The sequence below is a fragment of the Panthera pardus genome, unplaced genomic scaffold, assembly GCF_024362965.1.
Source record: "Panthera pardus isolate Hobbes unplaced genomic scaffold, ASM2436296v1 HiC_scaffold_1, whole genome shotgun sequence".
In the NCBI taxonomy this organism is placed as follows: domain Eukaryota; kingdom Metazoa; phylum Chordata; class Mammalia; order Carnivora; family Felidae; genus Panthera; species Panthera pardus.
The window spans coordinates 82,420,885-82,444,871 of record NW_026526654.1 but is presented as its reverse complement, the minus strand read 5'-3'; the positions used below and the strand labels follow the sequence as shown (position 1 = coordinate 82,444,871).

General features: G+C 42.5%; 1 protein-coding gene across 2 annotated transcripts in view; it reads left to right on the top strand.

Annotated features, from left to right (window-relative positions):
• The window catches only part of MTUS2 (microtubule associated scaffold protein 2), a 371,219-nt gene that overhangs the window by 193,355 nt on the left and 153,877 nt on the right, over nt 1-23,987 (top strand). For both annotated transcript variants that reach the window (XM_053900643.1, XM_053900642.1), the window contains exon 4: nt 5,824-5,985. In XM_053900643.1, the coding sequence (XP_053756618.1) occupies nt 5,824-5,985 (162 nt within the window). The remainder of the gene's footprint in view (nt 1-5,823; nt 5,986-23,987) is intronic.

Below are 23,987 nucleotides of genomic sequence, written 5' to 3'. Positions count from 1 at the left end.
GACGTCGGGCATCTTTTCATGTGCTTATTGGCTATTTATATATGTTCTTCGGAGAAATGTCTACTCAAATTCTGTGTTCATTTTTAATTGAATTATTTGTCTTTTCATTGTTGAGCTATAGATCTTTATTCTGGATCCTAGACCTTTATCGGATAAGTGATTTGAAAATATTTTCTTCAATTCTGTAGGCTGTCTTTCCTCTTTACTCATAGTGTCCTTTGATGCACTAAGGCTTTTATTTTGATGAAATCTTATTATCTATTTTTTTCTTGAGTTACTTGTGCTTTAGATGTTATATCTAAGAAATTATTATCTAGTCCCAAGGTCATTAAGATTTACATCTGTGTTTTCTTCTAAAAAATGTATAATTTTAGTGCATACATTGGGTCTTCAATCCATTTAATTTTTTTTAACGTTTATTTATTTTTGAGAGAGACAGAGACAGAGTGTGAGCGGGGGAGGGCAGAGACACAGGAAGACACAGAATCCGAAGCAGGCTCTGAACTCTCAACACAGAGCCCGATGTGAAACTTGAATCCATGAACTACCAGATCACAACCTGAGCTGAAGTCGGATGCTGAACCGGCTGAGCCACCCAGGTGCCCTGATCCATTTTAAATTAGGTTTTGCATATGGTGTGAGGTAGGCATCCAACTCCATGAAGGTTTGATGGACTTGATCCACCAGCTCAAGGATGTAAGCACTGTGGGTAATGAACTCTAGGAGCCGTCCTGGAGGGAGAAGAGAGCAATCACTTTCTTCTAGGATTTAGTGCTGACCAAGCATAGTTGTCCTGGTGGTTTAAAGAGAAAAATACAGTGCAATTAGGTTTATAAATGCAACTGGACCCAGCTCGATCCTGTAACCATGCAGAACATACACCTTGCAAATTCTCACACTCTGATGAAGGCGATCTTGCCTTCCAAGCAGGAAGTGGATGATATGATGATTTGGATATCTGCAAAAGATGGCCACCATCCAGCAGTGAAATAGCAGGCTTTTGTCCTTTAGTTACTGCAATCAGGGGAACACCTGCAGACTTCAGTGGTGATAACATAACAAAGTTAAGAATGGCATAGGGAGATTCCCTTGATGACGTGTGATTGTTTACGAACAACGTTACCTTTTCTCCCTGCGTCGTACCCCTCACCTGGCATTTATTAGCCCTTGCTCTCCGTGGTCTCCTACATTTCTACATGTCTCCTGAACGGAGGTATTGACAGCCCTACCCGCTAAATGCCGATGTTGCTGCAACTCCAAATATCCCCACAAATTTTGCCCCTTAAGGAGTACTGCCACTGATGTGGTATTTGCTTTTTCACGGAACTCTGCCTTCTCTGTATCTCTCTCATCTAACATGCCACCCACGGTAGACTCGGAGCTCAGCGTATGTCTGCTGATCTTGAGTGAAATCTGTGCGCATTCTTCCTTTGATCTGGTTGCAGTTCAGAAAAAAAGATTTAATTGTATCTGTTGGAAATTCTGACCGCTTTTCTTGGAACTTGACAAGTAGATTCTAGAATTGATATGCAAGAGAAAGAGTCAAGAATATTTGGGTCAAGACCGTTGTAAAGTGAACGAGCAGAATCGGAGGTACTTGTCTTGTACCGGTTCAGCGTGCCAGCCTTGTCTCACGCGATGGTAAATCAGTGTAGTATTGGGATCGTGAGAGACAAAGAGATCAATGAAACAGAATATAGGGTTCAGAAATGGAGCCTCGTGAGGCAGAGTGGATAGGCGTTCACCAGATGATTTCCCTTTTCTCCTAGGCGTAAACGGAGCTTACGTTCCCCAGCCAGTGGGCCCATGGCAGAAGTGATGCACTCCACTTCTAGGCCTGACCCATAAAATCCTTCCATGAACATTTCATTTTCTCCCCAGCTGCGTGTTAATGTCTCTTGAGAGACCCAGGGTAGGGCAAAAGCAGGAGATGGAAGGAGCCCGAGTCCCTGTCTGGAATAGAGCTCCCCAGCACAGCAGATCATCCGGATTACCTGTATGAGATGATTCACGGTTGACAGAGAAACTTCTGTTATGTTAAATGACTGAAATTTGGGGGTTGTTAGCTTAGTCTAACAATCAGGTCTGTATGGAAGCTTGATACTCAACAGCTGGCAGTGAAGGGACTGCCCAATGCACGGGGCTGGGATAACTGGCTGTCTATATAGGAACAGCAGCAACAAATTCCATCCCTACCCCATGCTTCATCCCAGATGAATTGATCTAAAGTTAAAAAAAAAGTTTTAAGCCATTTAGAAGAATACACAGAAGAACGTCTTTATTATCTCACATGGAGAAGGAAAAGCTACGATTCATAAGGTACCAATCAAGTGGAGAAAGAAAGACGGAGAAAATTTAAAATATATACCAATAAAGGATCAGTATCCAGAATATTAAAAAAAAAAAAAAAAACAACCTCCTCTATGTCATTTAGAAAGGCAAAATAGTAGAAGAATGAGTGGGCGTCTTATAGAAGAAAAAACTTGAATAGCTAATAACTATATGAAAAACATGTTCCACCTCCCTGCCTGCCCAAGACCTATAAATTAAAACCTATGTCATCAACTAATGAAAGTCTGACAGTCACGACCTGTAGAAGCCACTTTGAACATCTAGGAAAGTTGAACGTGCTTATGCCCTGTGTCCTAACAGTTTCTTTTTGTTTTTTTAACGCTTATTTATTTTTTGAGACAGAGAGAGACAGAGCATGAACGGGGGAGGGTCAGGGAGAGGGAGACACAGAATCTGAAACAGGCTCCGGGCTCTGAGCTGTCAGCACAGAGCCCGACGCGGGGCTCGAACTCACGGACCGCGAGATCGTGACCTGAGCCGAAGTCGGCCGCTTCACCGACTGAGCCACCCAGTCACCCCCCCCTAACAGTTTCAGTCATGATGGAACCAGCGATAGTCGGTATCTCTTAAGCGTGGTGTTCCTTTCTGTTCTTATTCTCACCGTTTCCTGGGTCTCAAGTCGCTCAACATATGTTTTAAGGACAATCATACCGGATCTCTTTAGTCTTACATCCTGCTGTTGCTGTCAGATTTATTTCAGTCCTTTCCTTCCTTCTCACAGAGAGCAGCCCATCTGATAGCAGTCTCTGGATACTTGGCCAAGTCCTAAGAAAAACTGATTGGCTGTAAGGACCGGCCGCTGAGTTGAAAACTAACCTGTGTGTGTTCATAACTGACACAGGAGGGTTCAGCATGCACAGACACCATTCTGTTTTCTTGTGCCCACTCTTGGCATTAACGTTTACAAATTCATTTTCTTAGCTCTCTCACTTCCCACAATAGCCCTATGAGGTCCATGCTCAGTATCCCCACTTATAGATGAAGAAACTGAGGTGCAGGGAGGTGGAAGGGGAGGAGATAATATCCACCCCCCTGGTTGTTCTGCTTCCCGGTCTGCACCATTTATCCAGGTGATAACCTCGACGGTTCAGGCCAGATTCGGGCTGGTTGGCAACGAGAGGACTGGATTAGACACATGAACCACTTCCACTGACTGAATCCTTCGGAACACTGTTCTGGCTTACACAAGCCGTTTGTTTATTTCCACGTGTTTCCTTCCTCTTAGCAAGCAGTGGTTTAATGTGGCCTGCATTGTGAAGTACCCAGAGCATTTATAGAATTCAGCAGTAATTCCCAAATTCTGCGTACTTTTCGCTTACTAAATAATGAGTCTTTAATTACTGGCTGACTTAAGCTGGTTTTCAAAGAGTGATGCTGTTAACTGCCAGCTGTATCCCACAATGGTGGATAAGAATAGTGTTCTATTTTATTTTATTTTACTTTCTTTTCTTTTCTTTTTTTTTTTTCGTTCATTCAAGACCTCACGCAGAGGAGAGTACATCACCCACGTAGCTTCCTTGACACTTTGTTCTTCAAACAGATGAATTACTTCCCAGCCTGGAAGGCCGCCGAATCTCTAAGTTGACATGTTCTCTGAATGATAAATTTCACATAAGAGGATGATGCCAGGTGTAAGAGGGTTTGATGAAAGGACATTTGAACTTTACCAAAGATACAAAATATTTCCCTTCTTAAGAAACTTTAATGAGGAAAAGACCCTGTGAAACTTTTTATGTTCAATTCGGCTTCCAGTACACGTTTTAGTGATAGATTATTCGGGCAGTATGTCAGCAGTAGGCTAAACAGTAGATGATTCCAGGTGAAATATATCCAGTGGCTGAGCCCCCTCCTTCCATCTGAAATGTCCTACAAACCTCCAGACATCCTTTCTACAATTGGACTGGTGAGCTCATCGTATGGTTCAGAAGCTAAGACTTCTTGTCTTATAGGTGTGTGGCATCCCTTTTCCTGATGAAGTTTCTGGATTAATCATATGCTTCCTTTTCTATCTGATATTCAGGATACAGTGCAGATCCTTTTGGTGAAGTTTCGATGCATTTGTTGTTTGCGTAGATCAAAAGCATTCTCCTAGCCCTGTTTAGAACTATTTAAAACCTTGTGCCGACCTTAAAAGAGCTATAGGACGTAGGTTTTGTGCTGGGAAATAGCACATTCTTTATCTTTCCTTCTCGGATACACTTTTCTTTAGAAACAAAGCAAGTCTCACGAATTTTAAAGAGACGTTCGGGTCTTCAGAGGGAGGAAAGCAGCAATCTCTTACCCTAAGTGGGTGAATACAATTCCTGGGTGTTTCGAACACTGAAGCCATTTGAATAATGTTATCATTTTTATGCAGGCCCTATCTAAATAGAATGTTATGCCTATCCTTTTAAAATGATGAAAACAAAAAATTCAATCTACTAAAATTCTGTATACTTCTTCCAGCTGTCATTGCATATTTTCCATGGTAGATGGTCACGTTTCTAACCGGATAGCTTAATTCCAAACGAGCTATAGTTCCAGTACATTCAGGCTCTGTTTCGTGGATTAGGGCTCACAGCTATACTCAGAGGCGTATTTAAAGGACTGATGCTTTCACAAGGATTGGATGGTGGTGGTCATTGTCTTTAAGAGATTACAAATGCATAAACCATAGCAGTTTGGGGGAAGATCTAGAAGAAAGCGTGGGGCCACAACCACCTTGCGTATTTAAACCTGACACATGTCCCCATATGCCATAGGCTCACAATGTCAGAGCAGTCATTCATAAACAAACTGTCCCGTAGACACAGAGTCTCTGTATTTCTGTATTGGATGGCAAACTGAAATGATCAATAAGCGTCTTCTGCCTTTGCCGTCAACTAGGCTCTAATTCAGGGGCTTTGTATTTCGATGAGGCCTCGGCTTTCCAGAAAAAAAAAAAAAAAAAGAAAAAAGCTTTGTGGATTTTGAGGAGATTCTCTGTGCCCATGGTCCTCACCCCTCTGTCTTCACCCCAAGCCTCTGGTTCCGAAGGTAAAATAACTTGGGTAGCAGGGAGTTCTGCACAAGCTCCTTGGACCAGCCGTGCACGTACGGGTCTGATTCTCACCTCTCCTGGGTCACTCACACTGGTTTTATCCTCTGTGACTCACTAAATAAACGTGTGTCGTATGCACATTATACAACTATACATCCACATAAGCAAATTGTGTGTGTCTGCACACAGGTGTAAAATCTTCAAAGGCTGCCCTTGTCTTTTATGGAGTCCCTTGCACAGAGCATTGGAATGACAGACTTTTCTCGGAGCCTAAAGGGAGCTCTTTTCCACATCCGGTCCCAGAGAAAGGCTTTTCAAGGCCACTCACGAAGAGTCAGGTCAAATTCTAAAGCAGATGACGGCGTTACGATTGGTTGGCAAGTGCAAATGGCAAGGAGGGCCCAATCCATTTTTCATGAAGTTATAATTAACATCCTGTCTGCCTCCCACAGGGTCAACCTTTGGGAATGAAGACCAGCCAGCTCCGAAGGCGGCTCTGCCTTCCAAAGACGCACCCAAGGGGGCCAGCCGGGCGACCCCTCCAGCGTCCTCCAGTTTGACAACCCCCCGCCGGAGTTTGCTTCCAGCGCCCAAATCCACATCTATACCGGCTGGTAAGACTGTGTGCCTCGGAGAAGCTCTACAGTGGAGTGCCTTTTCTGCCTTAAAAAGTCTTTTCAGACTCCCCATGTACATCACTTATTTAGATGGGATGACGGACGAGTTTCAAATGGCATTTAAAATTAATAATAACAACAATACCGCTATTTTCAAGGTACTTTCACGCATTCCTGTGTTTAAATTCTCACAGCTTCCTCTCGCTCCTCCCCAGACTCTTAACCCATTGAATCACGCAGTTTTGTGTGGGGGGAAAAAAAACCCAAAACAACAACAACAAAAAACAAGAATCAAGCTATTTTAAGCCGATTGGCATTTGGCTCTGGAGGCCCATAGGACCAAACTTCTGACTACTCCTTCGGGAGTGAGTCATGGGACCCTACGGGAGCCGCTGCCTCCAGAAGGATCTGAGAGCTCCCTTCCCCTCTGGCTCCAGGCTCATGCCACCAAAGCTGGAATCCAAACGAATATACCGCCCCCCGCCCCCACCACCCGCAAACTTTTTTTTGGAAGATAACTGAGAAAATGTGAACATAGTACTGATATTTTAAGCGTGATGTGGCCGTTGTGATTATATTTTTATAAGAGTCTTATTTTGGCCATTCACACGTGAAATGATACGCTGTCTGGGATTTGCTGCAGAGGCACTTGGGATGATGGCAGGTGGAGTCAGTTTACCGGTGATGAAACAACACTGACCACAGATCGCTCGTTGTTGAAGTTGGTCAATAAGAATAGATTCCACTAACTAGACTGCTCTCTCTGCTCTAGCATATACATAAAGTGTTTCATAATAATATGGTAAACTGTGTCAACAGAGTGGCTGCTTTAGTTGAAGGAAGGTTAAATGGAAATCAGGTATGTCAGGTGTGGTAGCAACCCAATCTCATGTGGTTGTGCCAATCTCATGGTAGGCCCATGAGAATTTCAATATCGGGCCAGCTGGGTGGCTCAGTTGGTTAAGCGTCTGACTCTTGATTTCAGCTCAATTCATGATCTCTCCATTCATGGGATCGAGCCCTGCCTCTGGCTCTGCCCTGACAGCGCAGAGCCTCCTTGGGATTCTCTCTCTCCCTCTCTCCGTGCCCCTACCCTGCTCCTGTGCTCGCTCCCTCTCTCTCAAAATAAATACATAACATTTTTTTAAATTTTCATTATTTTTTCAAATAGTTCGGCTACATAAGAGATTTCTGAAAGCCATGTGATCTTGATAACAGGAATTCTCTTCCACTTTGCATTACTTCATAAAACATTGTAATGCACTGAATCTAATTTGGTCCTCACAGAAACTCTGAGAGGCAGGCAGAAAGCTTTCTTTTACAAAAGAGAGAAGGACAGACCACAACTCGGAGTGTGAAACACTTGTCCAAGGTCATCTGATGGCATCCGGAAATAAACACATGTTGTGTATGTTTCCAGCGCCTTTTCCGTAATATTATCAGTATCAGATGGGGGCTATCAGAATTCTGTCATCCACAGTGTGTCTATTAACGTCAAGTTTCGTGTTACCACGAAGGTAGTAGTAAGAGAATGGCACCAAGGACTTCTTGCCTCAGGCTAGGTCCTCCTGGAGATGGCCTGGTATAGGGTTCGGGGTGATGCCATGACCACTGTGTTGGCTTTTGTTACTCCTGGCTCGTAGCTCAGCACCCTGATACACAATCTGCAGGTTTTCCTTAAAATTCCAAATAATGCCTTTAAGAGAAGTAGGAGCCTTTTCATAGAAGCTGAAATCGTGTGTGTGTGTGTGTGTGTGTGTGTGTGTGTGTGTGTGTGTGTGAAAACACTCACCTAGCCCTCCCTGAGTGGAGACGTGTGTGTGATTTTCTCCAGAGGCAAAATTTAAGTCTGTACTTTCTTGGTTCCTTCTTAGGATGAGCCATCACTTTCTTTGTCAAAAATTCAAGTGTACCTTCTTTCAAGCTGACCTACGAGGCATCCAGTGGATCTACTGGACCTGCTCTTCTAAGTTAAAAACATGATGATGATAATTGCTTTCTTCCTTATTCCAGACCCACATACGTTGTATTGTTGCTCTTCCTTGACCAGTTCAGTTGCTGGGTTCCTGAGTATCTGTGCTGGGGATAGAATAGTCTGGAGATAGAAAGATGAGTGAGACACAGTTCCTGTCCCAAAAAGGTTCACAGGCTGGTGGTAGAGAAGCACAAAAAAATAGTTGCAGAAACATTGTTAAGTGTTATAATGAACTATTATTATACAGTCTAATGTTGATCATCTTGCTTGGCCTCAGCCCAGCCAACCTCATGGAGTGGTTTATGTTGCAGTGCTAGCTGGTCTAAGGTATGTTCTGTCATAGGATGCCTGGGGGGCTCAGTTGGTTGAGCATGCAACTCTTGATTTCAGCTCAAGTCATGATCCTAAGGTCATGGGATTGAGCTCCACGTTGAGCCCCCACACAGAGTGTGGAACCTGCTTAAGATTCTCTCTCTCTCTCTCTCTCTCTCTCTCTCTCTCTCTCTCTCTCTCTCTCCCTCTCTCCCTCTGTCCCCCTCTGACCCTCTCCCAGCTCGTGCCCCCCCAACTAAAATTAAAAAGGAAGGAAAAAGAAAGATATGTTCTTTCCTTTCCCCATCCATCCCATGCATCAAGAGAATAAGATCAGTGAGGGAGAAGCCATATTTGCTTTGTTGCCCAGCTAGGGTAAGGAGACCACACACATTGCTTAAAATCCCAGAGAAAATGGAATTGAGATGTCAGGGAAAGGTATGGATTGGGAAAATGAAGCCAAAAGCTCATTTTAAAGATGTCAGGACTTTGTCTTCCAACTTTTATCTAATTCTAACACCTAAGGCTTTCTTGCATTTCAAAGTTATTGCTAAAAGATGAATTTTATCACTGCACGTTAGCTTTGCATTTATCCCATGGGTTGGAATTTCTAAGTTAAATAAAATCTAGTTTCAGAAATAAAATCAGCTTTCACATTGCCTTGTGTCATCAAAGCTTCTTAAAAATGAGAAGGTAGGCATGCAGATTACCACCGAATCCCAAATCATTGGATTTCTTGGGACTGTAAGGTGTCTGGGTATGTGAATTACTTAGATAATGCCAACCCTTGTTTTTTTTCAACCCGTGTTGTTGGGAACATTTCTGAACTGCAGTGCTCTGCTTCTTTCCCTTGGTGATTCCAGGCTAATGATGGCAGAGCTCTTGTATCTTTGGGTCCTCTGCTCAATTACTGTCATCCATAATTGCAGATGCAACACGTTTCCCAACAGAAATACCCTGGGAGTGCTTGGGCTGTTGCCTTTAACCTAGATTTCATCCTGGTTCATTCATTCAGGAAACAGCTAAGTACTTATTTTCAGCCATAGGGTGACTTGGATTCAAGGATAATTAGAAAAGTTCTTGCTTTTAAGAAGCTTACACTATGGTACACCGAGTTATAAACCAATAAATGGAGGGAGTGCAAGAGATCTATAGTCTTAACAGCTGGATTCTAGTTAATTCTAGCAGACCAAACATTCAGAGTAAAGTGGATTAAGAAAAAAATGACCTGAAAAAGTTTAAATTAAATATGATAGGTTTTTATTATTTATTTAATCACTTTCCCTTTGTTGTTTATTTAATCATTGTCTAACTTATTCATTATTTAGTTGCTTTCTGACTTCAGAAAAGATCCAAAGGAGCATGCAGTAAAGGGCACAAAATAACACAGTTGCAAAGATAAAATTCCAATAAAAACAGGAAAATCCTGATGAAACTAGGCTCAGTTTCCTGGCTCAGGAGCAAAAGAAGAAATACAATCAGAGTTTGGAAAAAGAGCATGTCATTTCTTCGGAAGAGAGAAACTTATTTCCTAGCGCACACTTTTAAGATTTAATTCTGTGGATTAAAAAAGACATATGTTGAACAACATAGTGGACAACAACTTTGTTGTAAACCTATCTATTGTGATAATAAAATAATTAGAAAAGAGTTTAAAATTTCGGAATAGGGAGGGGCGCCTGGGTGCCCCAGTGGGTTAAGCGTCCAACTTCGGCACAGGTCACGATCTCATGGTTCATGGGTTCGAGCTCCATGTCGGGCTCTGTGCTGACAGCTCGGAGCCTGGAGCCCGCTTCGGATCCTGTGTCTCCCTCTCTCTGCCCCTCCCCTGCTTGCACTCTCTCTCTCTCAAAAATAAACATTAAAAAAATTTTTAAAAGATTTTGGAATAGGGAAGGCTTTTCTAAACATGATATGAAACCTTGAAATGCTTAAAAACTGATAAAAATAGCTATGTAAAAATTTATAATTTTCCACAATGAAAGACATAGAATTAAGGAGATAGACTGAATGAAAATGCTGCAACAAAGCGTTCCATGAAAATAAATAGGAAAGATACAACTTAATTGGAAAAACAGGTAGAAGAGATGAATGGGTAATTCACACAGAAGTACAAAGTAGTCAATGGTCATAAACATATGAAAAGATGTTCAAATGCACTAATAACTAAATACATTTAGCTTTTTAAATGAGATACCATCTTTTTCATTCAGATTAGAAAAAATTAAAAAGGTTTATCACAGCCGGCATTAGTGAGAACACTGCAAACGAACACTACAGTGTTCGTTAACAAGAATATAAATCTGCACAAGCTTGTAGAGGACAGTTGGTCACCAACAAAAATTTAAGCGTGTATAATGTGTAATCCAGCGTTTCTGCTTCTGGGAATCTCTCTTACAAAAATTCTTGCTTAGACAGCAATGACATCCAAGTACAACTTTTTTGGCAACAATGATTATAATATTAAAAAATTGGAAACAATCTAAATATGCATCAATATGGAGATATTTAAATAAGCTATGATACATCTATTCACTAGACTGCTGTTTAGTCTTTCAAAAAGAATGATGGGGGCACCTGGGTGGCTCAGTCAGTTAAGCATCTGACTTCGGCTCAGGTCATGATCTCGCAGTTCGTGGGTTCGAGCCCCGCGTCGGGCTGTGTGCTGACAGCTCGGAGCCTGGAACCTGCTTCCGATTCTGTGTCTGTCTCTCTCTCTGCCCCTCCCCTGCTCACACACACACACACACACACTATATCTCTCTCTCTCTCTCTCTCTCTCTCTCTCTCAAGAATAAGTAAACATTAAAAAAATTTTTTTAAATAATGATCATTACCTCATAGATCTCGGTGTGGCAACAACAGAAAGTTCTAGTGTTTAGTGCTAAACTAACACTAGTTAGTTAAAAGATATATACTGAACATCCTGTCCATGGCTGTTGCCAAGAATTTTAGAAGCTTAGCCTTGGTCTTTCAATAGTCCTTTTTCTCAAAATTTTCATGAAAAGTTTTTCTGCTGTTCATGTCAAATACAAAATCTCAATGGTGCCTTGATCCCTGTAATTCTACGTGAATTTCGGCTTTACCCCTTGCCTCTTCATACTTGTTTGCAGTTGTTGTAGCAAATAGGAAAATATTTTCCGTTGAAAATATTGATCTGAAGATAGATCCGGGTCAATATGCCCTCTGATTCTGTCATGTTGACGTGATGGATTATAGAAAATACAATTACTTGATTCACCCTACGGTATGGAAGGATTTCCTACGGTTATATAGAAAATGAACAGTTGGTAACTTGTCAGAGGGAAAAAGAAAAACCTCTGGGAATAGGAAGGCTGTCACTCCACTTGTATTATAAAAATTGTTTGACTAATTTAAAAGTAGATTCTTATTCCTGAATTAAATTCCACAAATGTCGGTATTTCTGAGCATAGTGTAATTTAAAACTACAAGTATCTGGTCAACATTATTAAAGTGTGTCTACCGAGCCCTTCGGCATGTACAATGAGCTGCCGAAACAGATACTCCCACCTTCCCTCCGGTCCGGCCAGACACCGTCGCCCCTCTCTGAGCACACCTTAAATGACGAAAGTTGAGGAAGAGCTTGCTGAAGTAAAATATTCTGCTTCAGGAAAAGACAGGGCAGGTAAAAGGATTGCTTTAAGTGCTATTGGAATCTTGGCTCTAGATGATTTGGGGGGTTGTTGTTACTGTAGCCTGTAATATATGCCCTTTTAACCTAAATAGCTCCAAGATCGTGTTGTTTTCTAATGACAAGAGTCATGGCATCCCACACTGTGGACTCACGTGTGTTCACAAACCTCCAGGAGTGGCACCTGAAGGAAGCAAGTTGGAAGCAATTAGGCTACGCTGGGCTCTTCAGTATGGAAGGTGTTATTGCTTTGTGTCGACTGCGTTCTCCCTGAGGCTGAGTCTCCGTTGCAATCCCTTATTTGTCACCGTGAAGCCAACAGGGGAACCAGCAATAGGTGGGGGACAGGGGAGCCGACAGTAGAGTAGAAGCGTTTAGAAAGAATCTCTGTTGGAGAAAGATAAAAGCAATAAATTGGAGACCGTTCCTTTGCGTGAGGTCACGGAGACAGGGAAATATCATGGGGATGATGTATGGAATGTCTGGAAGGAGGATCTGTCCACTTCATCATTCTAAAAGTCGTGTTCCTGGGTGTCCCGGAAGACCTGTTTGCTGTTCTTTCTGGCCACCAGTGGGGAGGTTCCTAGCGCCTCCCAGCAGCCAGGAAGTGCTGTGATTCACCAGCTGTGACACGAGAGTCAACCCTTAGTCGTCCTGGGGAGTGAGGACGGGTGGAATTTGATTGCGTGAGCATCAGCTCCTTCAGCAAATGTTGACTGAGCCCCTTCTTTGAGTTGAGCCCTGTGCTGGGTAGTTGGGGAAGTCATGATGTATGAGACAGACGGTTTTTGCCCCTGTGGATCCGAGGGTATAACAGGAGAGAAAAACATAGAATTATCAGTACATGATTAATTATTTAATTACAGTCATGCTAAGTGCTGTGAAAGGGAAATGAGTATACAATGAAGGTATATTACACAGACATAATGTAGTGTGCAGAAAACACATAGGCCCAGATCTAAATGATCAGTAGAAGTTGCCAGACCGCAATGGTGGGGAACAGCGTTCCATGCGGGTGAACCATGGGAACTTCCTCTTTGTAAATATTAGAGGTTCCCAAGTCTCCCTCCCCTTAAAATCTTGGATCGGGGCTGCTAACGATTAGATCTGAAATTGAAAATACGTACTCCCTACTTTTCCCTTCTAACCTTTTTATGGAGGAACTTGCTAGCTGTGAAATAGTCAAAAGACAGCATATGCGAAAAAGAAATTGCATAGAAAATCTGTAGCTGCTTCATCAGTTTCTGATGTTATTGGTGAGTCCACCTTGACTTTAATGATTACATAAAAGTTGTCCCTTCAGGAGCTCATGGGGAGTTTGATTTTTTATGTTGTTGGTTTTTAGGACACTTGAGTTTTAAACTCTTAATAACCTGATCCTCTATTTCCGGTTTTGTGATGTGCTATTTAACAATTATAATTAAATGCTCCAGAATGATCTAAGTAAGGGAGAAGATACATTTCTCTTTCCCTGCTATGTCTCAAATTCTTTCATTAAAACAACAAGAGGGGCACCTGGGTGGCTCAGTCGAGCATCTGACTTCAGCTCAGGTCATGATCTCATGGTTCATGAGTTCGAGCCCCACATTAGGCCCTGCACTGACAGTTCAGAGCCTGTTTAGGATTTTCTCTCTCTCTCTCTCTTTCTCTCTCTCTCTGTCCCTGCCCCACTTGATCTCGCTCACTCTCTCTCTCTCTCTCTCTCTCAAAATAAATAAATAAAAGCTTAAAAAAATATTTTGGGTGATTTGAGAAGCGCCTGGGACAACCCATAGTACCAGAGGAGAATTTATAAAATGCAGTGACTCACCTTGCTATTCAGCGACCCGCAGGGTGTGAAACCTTTTGTTTTGTGGCAACTCCTCAAAAGTAAGGCACAAAAACCCAACTTCCGTTTAAGAGTATATCCACGGATCTGAAAGGTTACACACCTGGTATTTTGCCCACTCCGTTTGTCAGCCTCGAGGAGCTATGGGAGCCGGCCCAGCCGTAATTAATGCAAATGGTCTTTAGAGCTGTGTTTTCCATTGTGATTTCTGACATTTATGTGTTTCAGCACTCTGCCTACTGTGCCGTAAATGCATTGTTATGCAAATTGCTATCATGATGTAGCGCGGTCTCTTAGCATGATGAACATGGAACTTTTAATTACATGTCAGCGTTTAAAACTTTTCATTTCCTTCCAGATTCACGTATCCTACTAGCTCACTTACACTGATGAAACGCCTGCTCCTAATTACGGTCTTCGTGGGGACCGTCTAAAATGCAAATATAAGAAAGAGACAAATGCCGGTGCTCCATTTTCTACGAAGAAGAGTAGCACATTTCTTGGACATTGCAGAGCCTTCCTGTCTTTCGTTTTTCATCCCTTCATCAGCCTATTTGTGTTGAGAACGACTCAACACTGCCCCGTGTTACTAATCGGTAATCAGCCCGCCAGCCTGGCCGACAAGAGTCCACATCCCTCCCTCCCGCCCTTCCCCACAGTTGGCAGCCGCACTTCACCGTCTGAACGCAAATCTAGTCCTGTTCCGCCCCCGCTTGGGACGTCTTAGTGGCTTCTCCTTAACCACAGACACAGACTCCATGTAACTGTAACACGAGGTGAATCCAGGCAGGGACAACACCAGGAGGAGCTGTCGCACAAAGTAAACTTTATCTGCCGCAAGTCATAATAGCACTTATTGAGTCCTTACTGTATGCTCAGGCAGACCCCTCATCGCCTTGCTTTGTCGCTCGTAACTCTTCTTAACCCCCTTTTATCGACGAGGAAGCTGGGTTCGAGAAAGCAAATAATTAGCCCCAGGTAACAGAACCAGATGTCGGGGTTGGACTCAAGCCTGGGTAACTGACTGCAGAGCTCCCACGTGCACCCAGGGCCCGTCTCGTAGCCCTGGCACCGGGTGGTCCTGACGGTGATGGCCCTCCTCACCCAGCAGCTGTGGCCAGTGTCACGCAGCAGAGGACCAGCCTGCTCCGGCTGCCAGCATGGGCACTTTTGTGTCCGTGACCTGGGAAAAATGACAAGTTATCGGACCTGTATTTAAATTTTTTTTTTTTTTAAATGGATCCTTTAAAAAAAAAAAAAAATTGGCTACACCCCTTTAGGTTTTAAAAAACAAAAGCCACCGTGGACATCTTTCTGTCTCCACGTGATTTTTATTCCAGTGAATGGAGCGACTTGATCAGTAAGCTGCGTTGAATTTCTGTCACGTAGAATTCGGATGGCAGAGGAAATAGCTTTTTTTTTAAAATTTTTTTTTAACGTTTATTTATTTTTGAGACAGAGAGAGACAGAGCACGAACGGGGGAGGGTCAGAGAGAGAGGGAGACACAGAATCTGAAACAGGCTCCAGGCTCTGAGCAGTCAGCACAGACCCCGACGCGGGGCTCGAACTCACATACCGCGAGATCGTGACCTGAGCCGAAGTCGGACGCTTAACCGACTGAGCCACCCAGGCGCCCCAGAAATAGCTTTGAAGTTACATGCAGATTCCAGTTGTGGTCACCCCGCTAATGGCTCTGTGACCCTGATCTGATTACTTAACCTTTCTGACCTCGGATGTCTCATTGGAAAAAGGACAATATAACAACCTTGTTCAGTGATGATTTCATACACTAGTACAGTGCTTATAATCTATAGGTTCTAAACAAGTATTTATAATAAGTTAATGCCGCTCGTAAGTACATTTTTTTGCAGGCTTGATAAGTGCCTGGCATTGTGCAAAGCACTTTTAGTATATTCTGTTGTACCCTCACAGCAGCCTGTGGGGTAGCTACTGTTAGTCTTTTCCATTTTACACCTGAGGAAACGGAGCTCAGAGAGTTTAAGTAACCTGCCGGAAGTCATACAACGAAGCAAACAATAGAGTTAAGTGTCTGGACCCCAGACAGATAAGCCCACATATGCTAAGCAACCTCCCCATAGGTCTTGTACCTAACTTCAAAAGAAAAGAGTTAAAAAAAAATCTGACCTTCTCTACTGTTGGTGAAGATATAGAGCATGACAAATTGCCACAGTCCTGCCAGGAGACAGGGAAATGGACCCAGCCTCTTTGGAAAACAGTGTGACATTGTCTTACAATGTTTGCACCTGCCTTAAGTTAGGGCTTCTGCATGTACGTGTATGAGAAATGCATACACACGTGTATCAGGAGACACATACAAGTATGTTCAAAACAGCATTGCTAAAAGTTCCTCAAGCTTCCGTCGGAACAGCTATGCTGTGATACATACACACCACGGATCCCTATTTGGCAGTGACCGTGGACTAGGGCTGCATGAATGTTACAGTGTTTAGTAAAAATTGCAAGACACAGCATAGTGACTGATTACACAGTTAATAAAGAAGGGCGCCTGGGTGGCTCAGTCAGTTAAGCGTCTGACTCTTGATTTTGGCTCAGGTCATGATCTCACAGTCTTGATATTGAGCCCCACATCTGGCTCCGTGATGGGCATGAAGCCTGCTTAAGACTCACTCACTCTCTCTCTCTCTCTCTCTCTCTCTCTCTCTCTCTCTCTCTCCCCCCCCCATCTGCCCCTCCCCCTTTCAAAAGTAAAAATAAAGTTTATAAATAGACTTAAGGATATTGCTTATGTGGAATAGCAAGGAAAAGCAAGGAATAATGGCTAAAGCATGACAGTGGCTTTCCCAAGTGGGAAGGAGGAAGCTTGAGACATGATAAGCTCTGGGTGCCAGTAATGTTTGAATGTTCTAGTTCTTGACCTGAGTAGCAACTTCGTGAGTGTTGGCTTTCAATTACTTGTAAAACTGTGCAACTAAGTTTTAAGCAGTATTTTTCACAACAAAAAGTGTTTAAAACTGTATTATAGTACTTTATTAAGAAAAGAAATACACACACACACACACACACACACACACACACACACACACACACAACATGGTCTGAAGTAATGCATTTCAGTGGGTTCATAGTGGTTATTCCTAGGTAAGGAAATGGCAAAAATGAAGAAGACATGTATTTTCTCATTTTTCTACAATGGACATGTGTCATTTTATGAAAAAGGAAATGACTTACTTAAATATTTACTTACATGTCATGACTGAGTCTTGATCTGTCACCTTATGAGCCAGCCAACTTAAGCTGTATGCAATGGCCCATAACAGTTTTACTTCCTGTGTACTTTCTATTTTTTTCAGTAGTCATCATTCCATTCATTGGCAACCTCGATCTCATGTATGGTTTCCCATTTATTAAAAAAAAAAAAAGAAAAGAAAACAGAAAAGTAGCACATTAAGTATTTAACTGAACAGTGGTATTTTTTTAGCCTCACATTGGGTTTTTCAGGGGAATTCAGAAATGCTGGAGGGAAACAGTAAGAATATTCACCTTGCTAGTGAAGGGCCAGAGACGAGTTAGGCTGGACCCAAGAAGCAAACAAACCCTCTGGTGTCATACTCCTCCCTGCTGGTCCTGCGTGGGCTGGCCCTGTACCCCTTGAACCTTTGCACATGATCCCCCACCCGACTGTACCCTTTCCTTCTTGCCGATTCTTCTGCATACTTCACATCTTAGCTCAAGAGTAACCTTCTTGGGAGAAGCCCTACCTCGTTCCTTCTTGGAGCTTCCAGAGAGCAAGCTTTCCTCAGGCCCCCAGCTGCCACTTGCTAGGCCATCTTGTCATTACTTATTCACATGTCCCGCTAATTGGTGGATTTCAGAAGGAGGATTTTGTCTTTTCACCTTGAAATCAGCACTAGCTGATATCATGCAAAGTACAGCGGAGCCACCCAGTAAATGTATGATGAATGAATGAAGGAAGGAATGCAGAGGACCTTTTAAGGAACGAATAGTTCAGAACATCAGGAAGGGCTGACACAGCCTGTGGAGTAAAACTGCAGAATACTAACATGAGGGCGATGTTTAATACTAAATAGACCGAGCTAGGGATTTTTATTTATATGTGGAAAATGTTAGCGCTTAAAAGCACAATTTTGTAGTTATCTCGAATTAATGTGAAAGCAAATTATTGGGTCGAATGAGACCAACAATCCAGACCATTTCTTTCATTTAGGCTCACCTCACTAAAACTGCCACGATAAATAAAACCCTTATGTCTGTTTGTATAATTTCCAAAATATAAAGTATTTTTCCCACCACCACTTACGTATTCACATTTTCTCAGTACCCAATAGGTCATGCGGTGTCTTGATTCCCCTGGAGAGCTGCTTGTTTTCTTCTCACAATCCATCACCTTCAGAGCTTTCCTCATTTTGTTTCTAACAGTGTGTAAAGTGATTTCTCATTACTCACTCAGGGCTTGCCTGTTTATTATGTAGGGAGAGGGAGGTGTTGGAGAACAAATAAGAAGGAGACAATAAGGAGAGGTTTCAAAATGTCAGGAATTCATCTAATCTCAAGGCTGATTTCATTTCCCACAGAGGAAGAACATAATTAGGAAGAACAACTAACTCATTTGCTCATAAATGTTTACTGAGTGGGCAGTTCTCCTACAATGCATTGTCTAGTGGGAAATATAAACAGGTAGAAGGTCTATAGTATAATAAAGTTGTAGCCACAGAGCATGATAGCAGCATCTAGAAACCTCTAGGTTGAGATCTAAAGGATAAGTTGGAGCAGAGCTATCTGGAGACAAAAGAATGAAGGAAGCTGCTTCAGAATTCCGCAAGAGACGTGACACTAGTCTGAATTAAGTCGCGGTAACTATGAGAAGGGAGGCGGACTAAATTTAAGAGAGCTACATGATTATGTTTCACAGGATTTGATGTTTTATTACATGTGAAGAAGTGAGAAAGAGGGAGGGGACAAGGATGAAATCAACATTTCTGGTTTAGGCAAAAAACATATTTACTGAGAGAAGGCAGGACTGGAAAGAAGTTTTGTTGGGTGACAAGGAGTTCGATTTTGGCTATATCGAGTGTCATGTGCATGGGAGATATCCAAAAAAAGACATTTATATATAGAATATATATGGAGTACAAATATATACATACATATATATATATATACATATATATATACATATATATATATATACGTACACATATACATACACACACACACACACACACACACACACACACACACATACATATATATGGAGGACAAATAGTAGGAGTTCCATAAAAAGGAAACAAAGAAGTCAGAGGGGAGGGAATTAACAAAGTAATACTTCAAGAAATTTCCTAGAATTCATAGGATGACAATCTGCAGACTAAAAGAACCTACCAAGTGCCCAGTACAATTAATGCAAAATGACCCACACCAGGATCCATCAGTATGAAGTTGTACTGGGAAAAGGAAGAGGCACCAAGACCTTCCCGAGAGAACAAACAGATCACATACAAAAGGTTGGAACTAGAAAGGCATCCAGCTCCTCAGTAACAACCCTGCAAGCTGAAGGAGAAATGCATTCACAGTTCTGGGGAAGATGATTATCACATTAGAATTCTGCATTAAGCCAGTCATTTGTATGAAGAAATCTTTAGCCATGAATGATGTGAGATAATTTACCTCCTATGTACATTTCTCTGGAATCGAAAACAAAATGTGCTTTACCAGAATAAGGAAGCAGACCAAGAAAAAGGAAGACATGAGGTCCAGAAAAAAAGGGACCCAATATAGGAAAGAGGCAAAGGAAGGGTGCCTGGGTGGCTCAGTTGGTTAAGTGTCCAACTTCAACTCAGGTCATAATCTCGCAGTTTGCAAGTTTGAGCCCCACATCAGGCTCTGTGCTGACAGCCTAAGACCTGGGGCCTGCTTCAGATTCTGTGTCTCCCTCTCTCTCTGCCCCTCCCCTACTCACACTTCTCTTTCTCTCTCTCTATCTTTCTCTCTCTTCTTCTCTCTCTCTCAAAAATAAATAAACATTAAAAAAAGATTTAGGAAAGAGGCAAAGGAATTTCCAGAATTATGACGAAGGGAGGTTTTAGGATGACAGTCCTGCAATAATCATAGAAATTACCAGCTAGAACAAAATGGGGAATTGAGGGCTCCAGGAAAATAAAATGAAACTTTTTACATAATTGTGAGAAGAGACTCATGCTCTGATAGAGAGTTTTGGTGGAGAATTAGCAAAATATATATGGAAATCTAAGTAAACAAAAACCAAGGCAGCTGTTAAATCCAGGAAAAACAAAAAGTCATACAAGTAAGAAAATCACTCAGTTGTGAATAATATTTATGTAATTGTAACAAGATGAACAGTAAATTTTGACTTAACCAAAAATTATGGTACAACTGTATTGATGAGGGAGGTAGTCTAGAAGCAAACCTATAAATATCAAAATTATTATTTTCTGTAATAGGAAGATATTACAATATTGTCTCAAATGTAAATATCAAGAAATGCCTGGCTGGCTCGGTAGGTAGAGCATGCAACTCTTGATCTCTGGCTTGTGAGTTTGAGCACCACATTGGGTGTAGAGATTACTGAAAAATAAAATCTTTTCAAAAATAAATATTAATTAATTAAAAAAAGAAATAGCAGTATAAACCTTTACTTAGGTATATGGCGATAACTACTAGCAAAAATAGCTGAAAAATTGAAAGTAACGAATATGAATTGGGCATATGGAGAGTGGGATACTGGGGTTTTTTTTAAAGCCTGTGAAATGTTCTTTTTGAAAGGCTCAGATGTTGAACTTTGTTTTTTTTTTAAATAGGTTAAAAAGAGGAGAAAGAAAAAATGAGAAAAAATTGAATTACTGGCCTGTGTTGTGGCTGCAGTTACAGTTGGTGACTATAAATTTGATGGCCCTATCTGTGTCATTATGTCTTCAGCTAGACTAGTGGAAGGTGACAGCTCAGTTAAGCTAGGGTTAGATTCTGGATACAGTTGTGACCATTGGTGGTTTCTGTGCTATTAGAGCAAGAGTGTGAAGGGGAGGATAGTAGAAGTGAAGGGCACTGGGATCAACTTTAGATTGGATAGGAAAGGAGGTTGAAGACAGAAAGAGCCTGCTAGCTGGGGGTAAAGGGATTCACAGTCTAGATTAGAGAAATGAACAGCTTGGAGTGGCAATAGAAAAGTGAGACGACTGGAGGGTAGAAGTGGGGTATGTGAATTTCAGAGGTGAAGTTCTGGTTGATGACAGGGTCCAGGGTGATACCCAGAGTTCCTGATCAAAGGCGCCTGGCAGGAGTATCGGATGTCAAAGGAATGAAAAACTGGGATGGCAGATGAGTCATGCAAGAGGTCGTTGACATTTCTAGGATGATGGCAGGACCTGGGGTAAGGAGGAAGCCCATACCTGGGGGTGAGTGAGAGACAGTAACCTTGCTGCAGATGACAACAGGGAACAGTGTTAGTGTTGACCAGGCAGAACTGTAGAACCTCAAAGGAAAAGGGCTTTAAAGTGAGTGTGGACGCTTCAAGTTCTGGTGGGATATTCAATAGTTTGAAGGGGACCTCCAAACTCAAAGATAAATTGGGTGAGGAGGGCAAGGACAAGGGGTGACCATTTGAGAAGTTTGCTCTGGGGAGAGATTGACCATGAAAGTGGAAGAGGGGCATTATTTTCCAAAGGGTAAGGAGTTCCACACAGTGTGGACTGAGGGTCAGAGAAAGGAAGGTTGCATTACAGATAGAAAGGAGGTAAGGATTCACTGACCTCCACATTTAGAAAACAAATAGCTTGAGCCGTTCTCTGGTCTCCCAGCCCAAAACAGAAGATCTTCAGCCTCTTCGTCCTCCTGCCCTCTCCCCTGACTCCACTTTGAGCGTTCTCACCCTGGCCCCATCCTACTTCCTTTCAGACCCTCATAAGGGGTCCGATTCACCTGAATTCACCTGAATTCATTCCTAATTCATTCATTAGGAGTGGGGTAAAGTGAGACAATATACACAGAAGCAGCTGCAAGCTAGTTCCCGGTGTTTATTATTTTTTTAATAATCCTTGTAATGTTTACTTAGTTTTCCGAGGTGGGGGGAAAGGGCAGAGAGAGAGCGAGACACAAAATCCCAAGCGGGCTCCAGGCTCTGAGCTGTCAGTGCAAGAGCTTGACGCAGGGCTCGAACCCACAGACCAGGAGATCGTGACCTGAGCTGAAGTCAGATGCTTAGCCGACTGAGCCATCCAACTAGGCGCCCCTAGTTCCCAGCATGCATAAATGCTAAAGATGTAGACGTTCAACAAAAGCATAACCTTTGTGACAGCTCACACCGCTCTCTTTCCCTGGAATAGTACCTGCTGCCTATTTGGTGTTTTCTAACGGATGAGCGAGAGCACGTCACGGGGGGGATATATTTTTTGACGCGTTCCTATCCAGATAACGTTTCTGTGCTTCATTCTATTCAAACTCTGTGAATCTTCCCTTGAAATGTCCCCACATTCCATTTGTCTCGTAAGTGACATCACAATCCCCACTTCCTGGTTACATCATTCATTTTTTCCGCTTTACCTCCTTTCAGTGACGTTGGCACAATAACAATTACTTGCACTGTTGCCACATTCGCATTTCATTTTTCTTCTGTCTCCTCTCTGTCTTCCTTCCATGGCTTTTCATGTTCCTTGTCTGGGAGCGGGTCCATGGGGCCGGGAAAGGATCAGTCCCATCACCTCGGCTTTGACAGGTGCCTGGCGTAAGAATATTGGACAGATGGGGGATAAAGTCTATTGCTGTGTATATTTCTTTATCCTTTTTGTTTCTTTTCTGAATTATACTGAGATCTACTTGCATGCATGTTAAGAGCCTATAAAAAAGTTCCCTTTGTTTTTTTTGACATTTTTTGACATTTTTTAAAATTTATTTTATGAAACAAGTATATAGCATCCCGGTGACCATTAACTTAAATCTGATTTTTCCCCCATTCTGAAGTGCTCAGTCAGGACCCCGAATGACCCGCTGTCACTTGTCATTTCATTCTGTTTTTAGGATGACAGCCTCACCCTCAGAGCGATCCCATCATTCTCGATTGGGCAGCTTTCCTCATATTCTCACAGCTCCCAGGCACATGACCTCCGCCTCAAGTACCTGTAATGAACGGGGTGTTAGTCACTTTACCATGTCCAGTTCAGGGGCAAAACACGAAGTGGGTCTTCTCCTGGCAGTCGTCACACTCACTCGTGTCACTGTGGAAGGCCCTGTCCACATGAGAAACTGACCTTTTACACTATTCTTGTTTTTTTTTTCTTTTGCTGAGCAACTGTGTATGGATTTCTAGGCAGAACCTTTCAACTTAAGACCTTTGTGATGTTTTTGGCTGCTTTATACATAGCGAAACACTTTAGGACTCTTTGAACTTCCAATAATTGCCTGCACTGGGGTGGATATTATCAGTAACAGAGTCTCGAATTAAAACTATGAACCTTTGGGGTGCCTCGATGGCTCAGTTGATTAAGTGTCTGACTTCGGCTGAGGTCATGATCTCACGGTTCATGGGTTCAAGCCCTGCATCAGGCTCCATGCTTACGGTGTGGAGCCTGCTTGGGATTCTCTCTCTCTCTCTCTCTCTCTCTCTCTCTGTTCTTCCCCAACTCACACTTTCTCTTTCAAAATAAATAAATAACTAAATTTTTTTAAAAACCTATGAACTTATGGGGCGCCACCGTGGCTCAGTTGGTACAATATCTGACTCTTGATCTTCGGGTCGTAAGTTCAAGCCCCACGTTGGGTGTGGATTCCACTTTAAAAAAAAAAAAAAGACTTTGAACTTATCCTCTGATACCAGTGAGGCTGGTATTTCTTCCCCCTCCCAGCCCCTTCTCCCTCCCACCCTAAAAGCTCCCCCAGTAGGGCTTTGAATTTTATACACATGCGTTCCTTTGTAGAGCTCTGAATCTCCACGTACAGAAGGTCCACACGGAGGTACATGAGTAGTTTTGACTAATTAAGAACGCATAAGGCATGAGCATGTGTATATATTTATGAAGGAGCTACTTTCTCTGACTGGCATTTTCAGGCTTTGTCTGGTTGCAACTCACAGAAACCTAATCAAACCGCCTTAGGTACAAAAGAATGCAAAAGGTCAGAAGGATTTTTGGATCGTGTAACTGAAAAGCCCAGGTGATATTGCTACCGTGAAGTAGGACTGTACCCAGGTCCTGAAATAGCGACATCGGGAATGTTCTTCGTC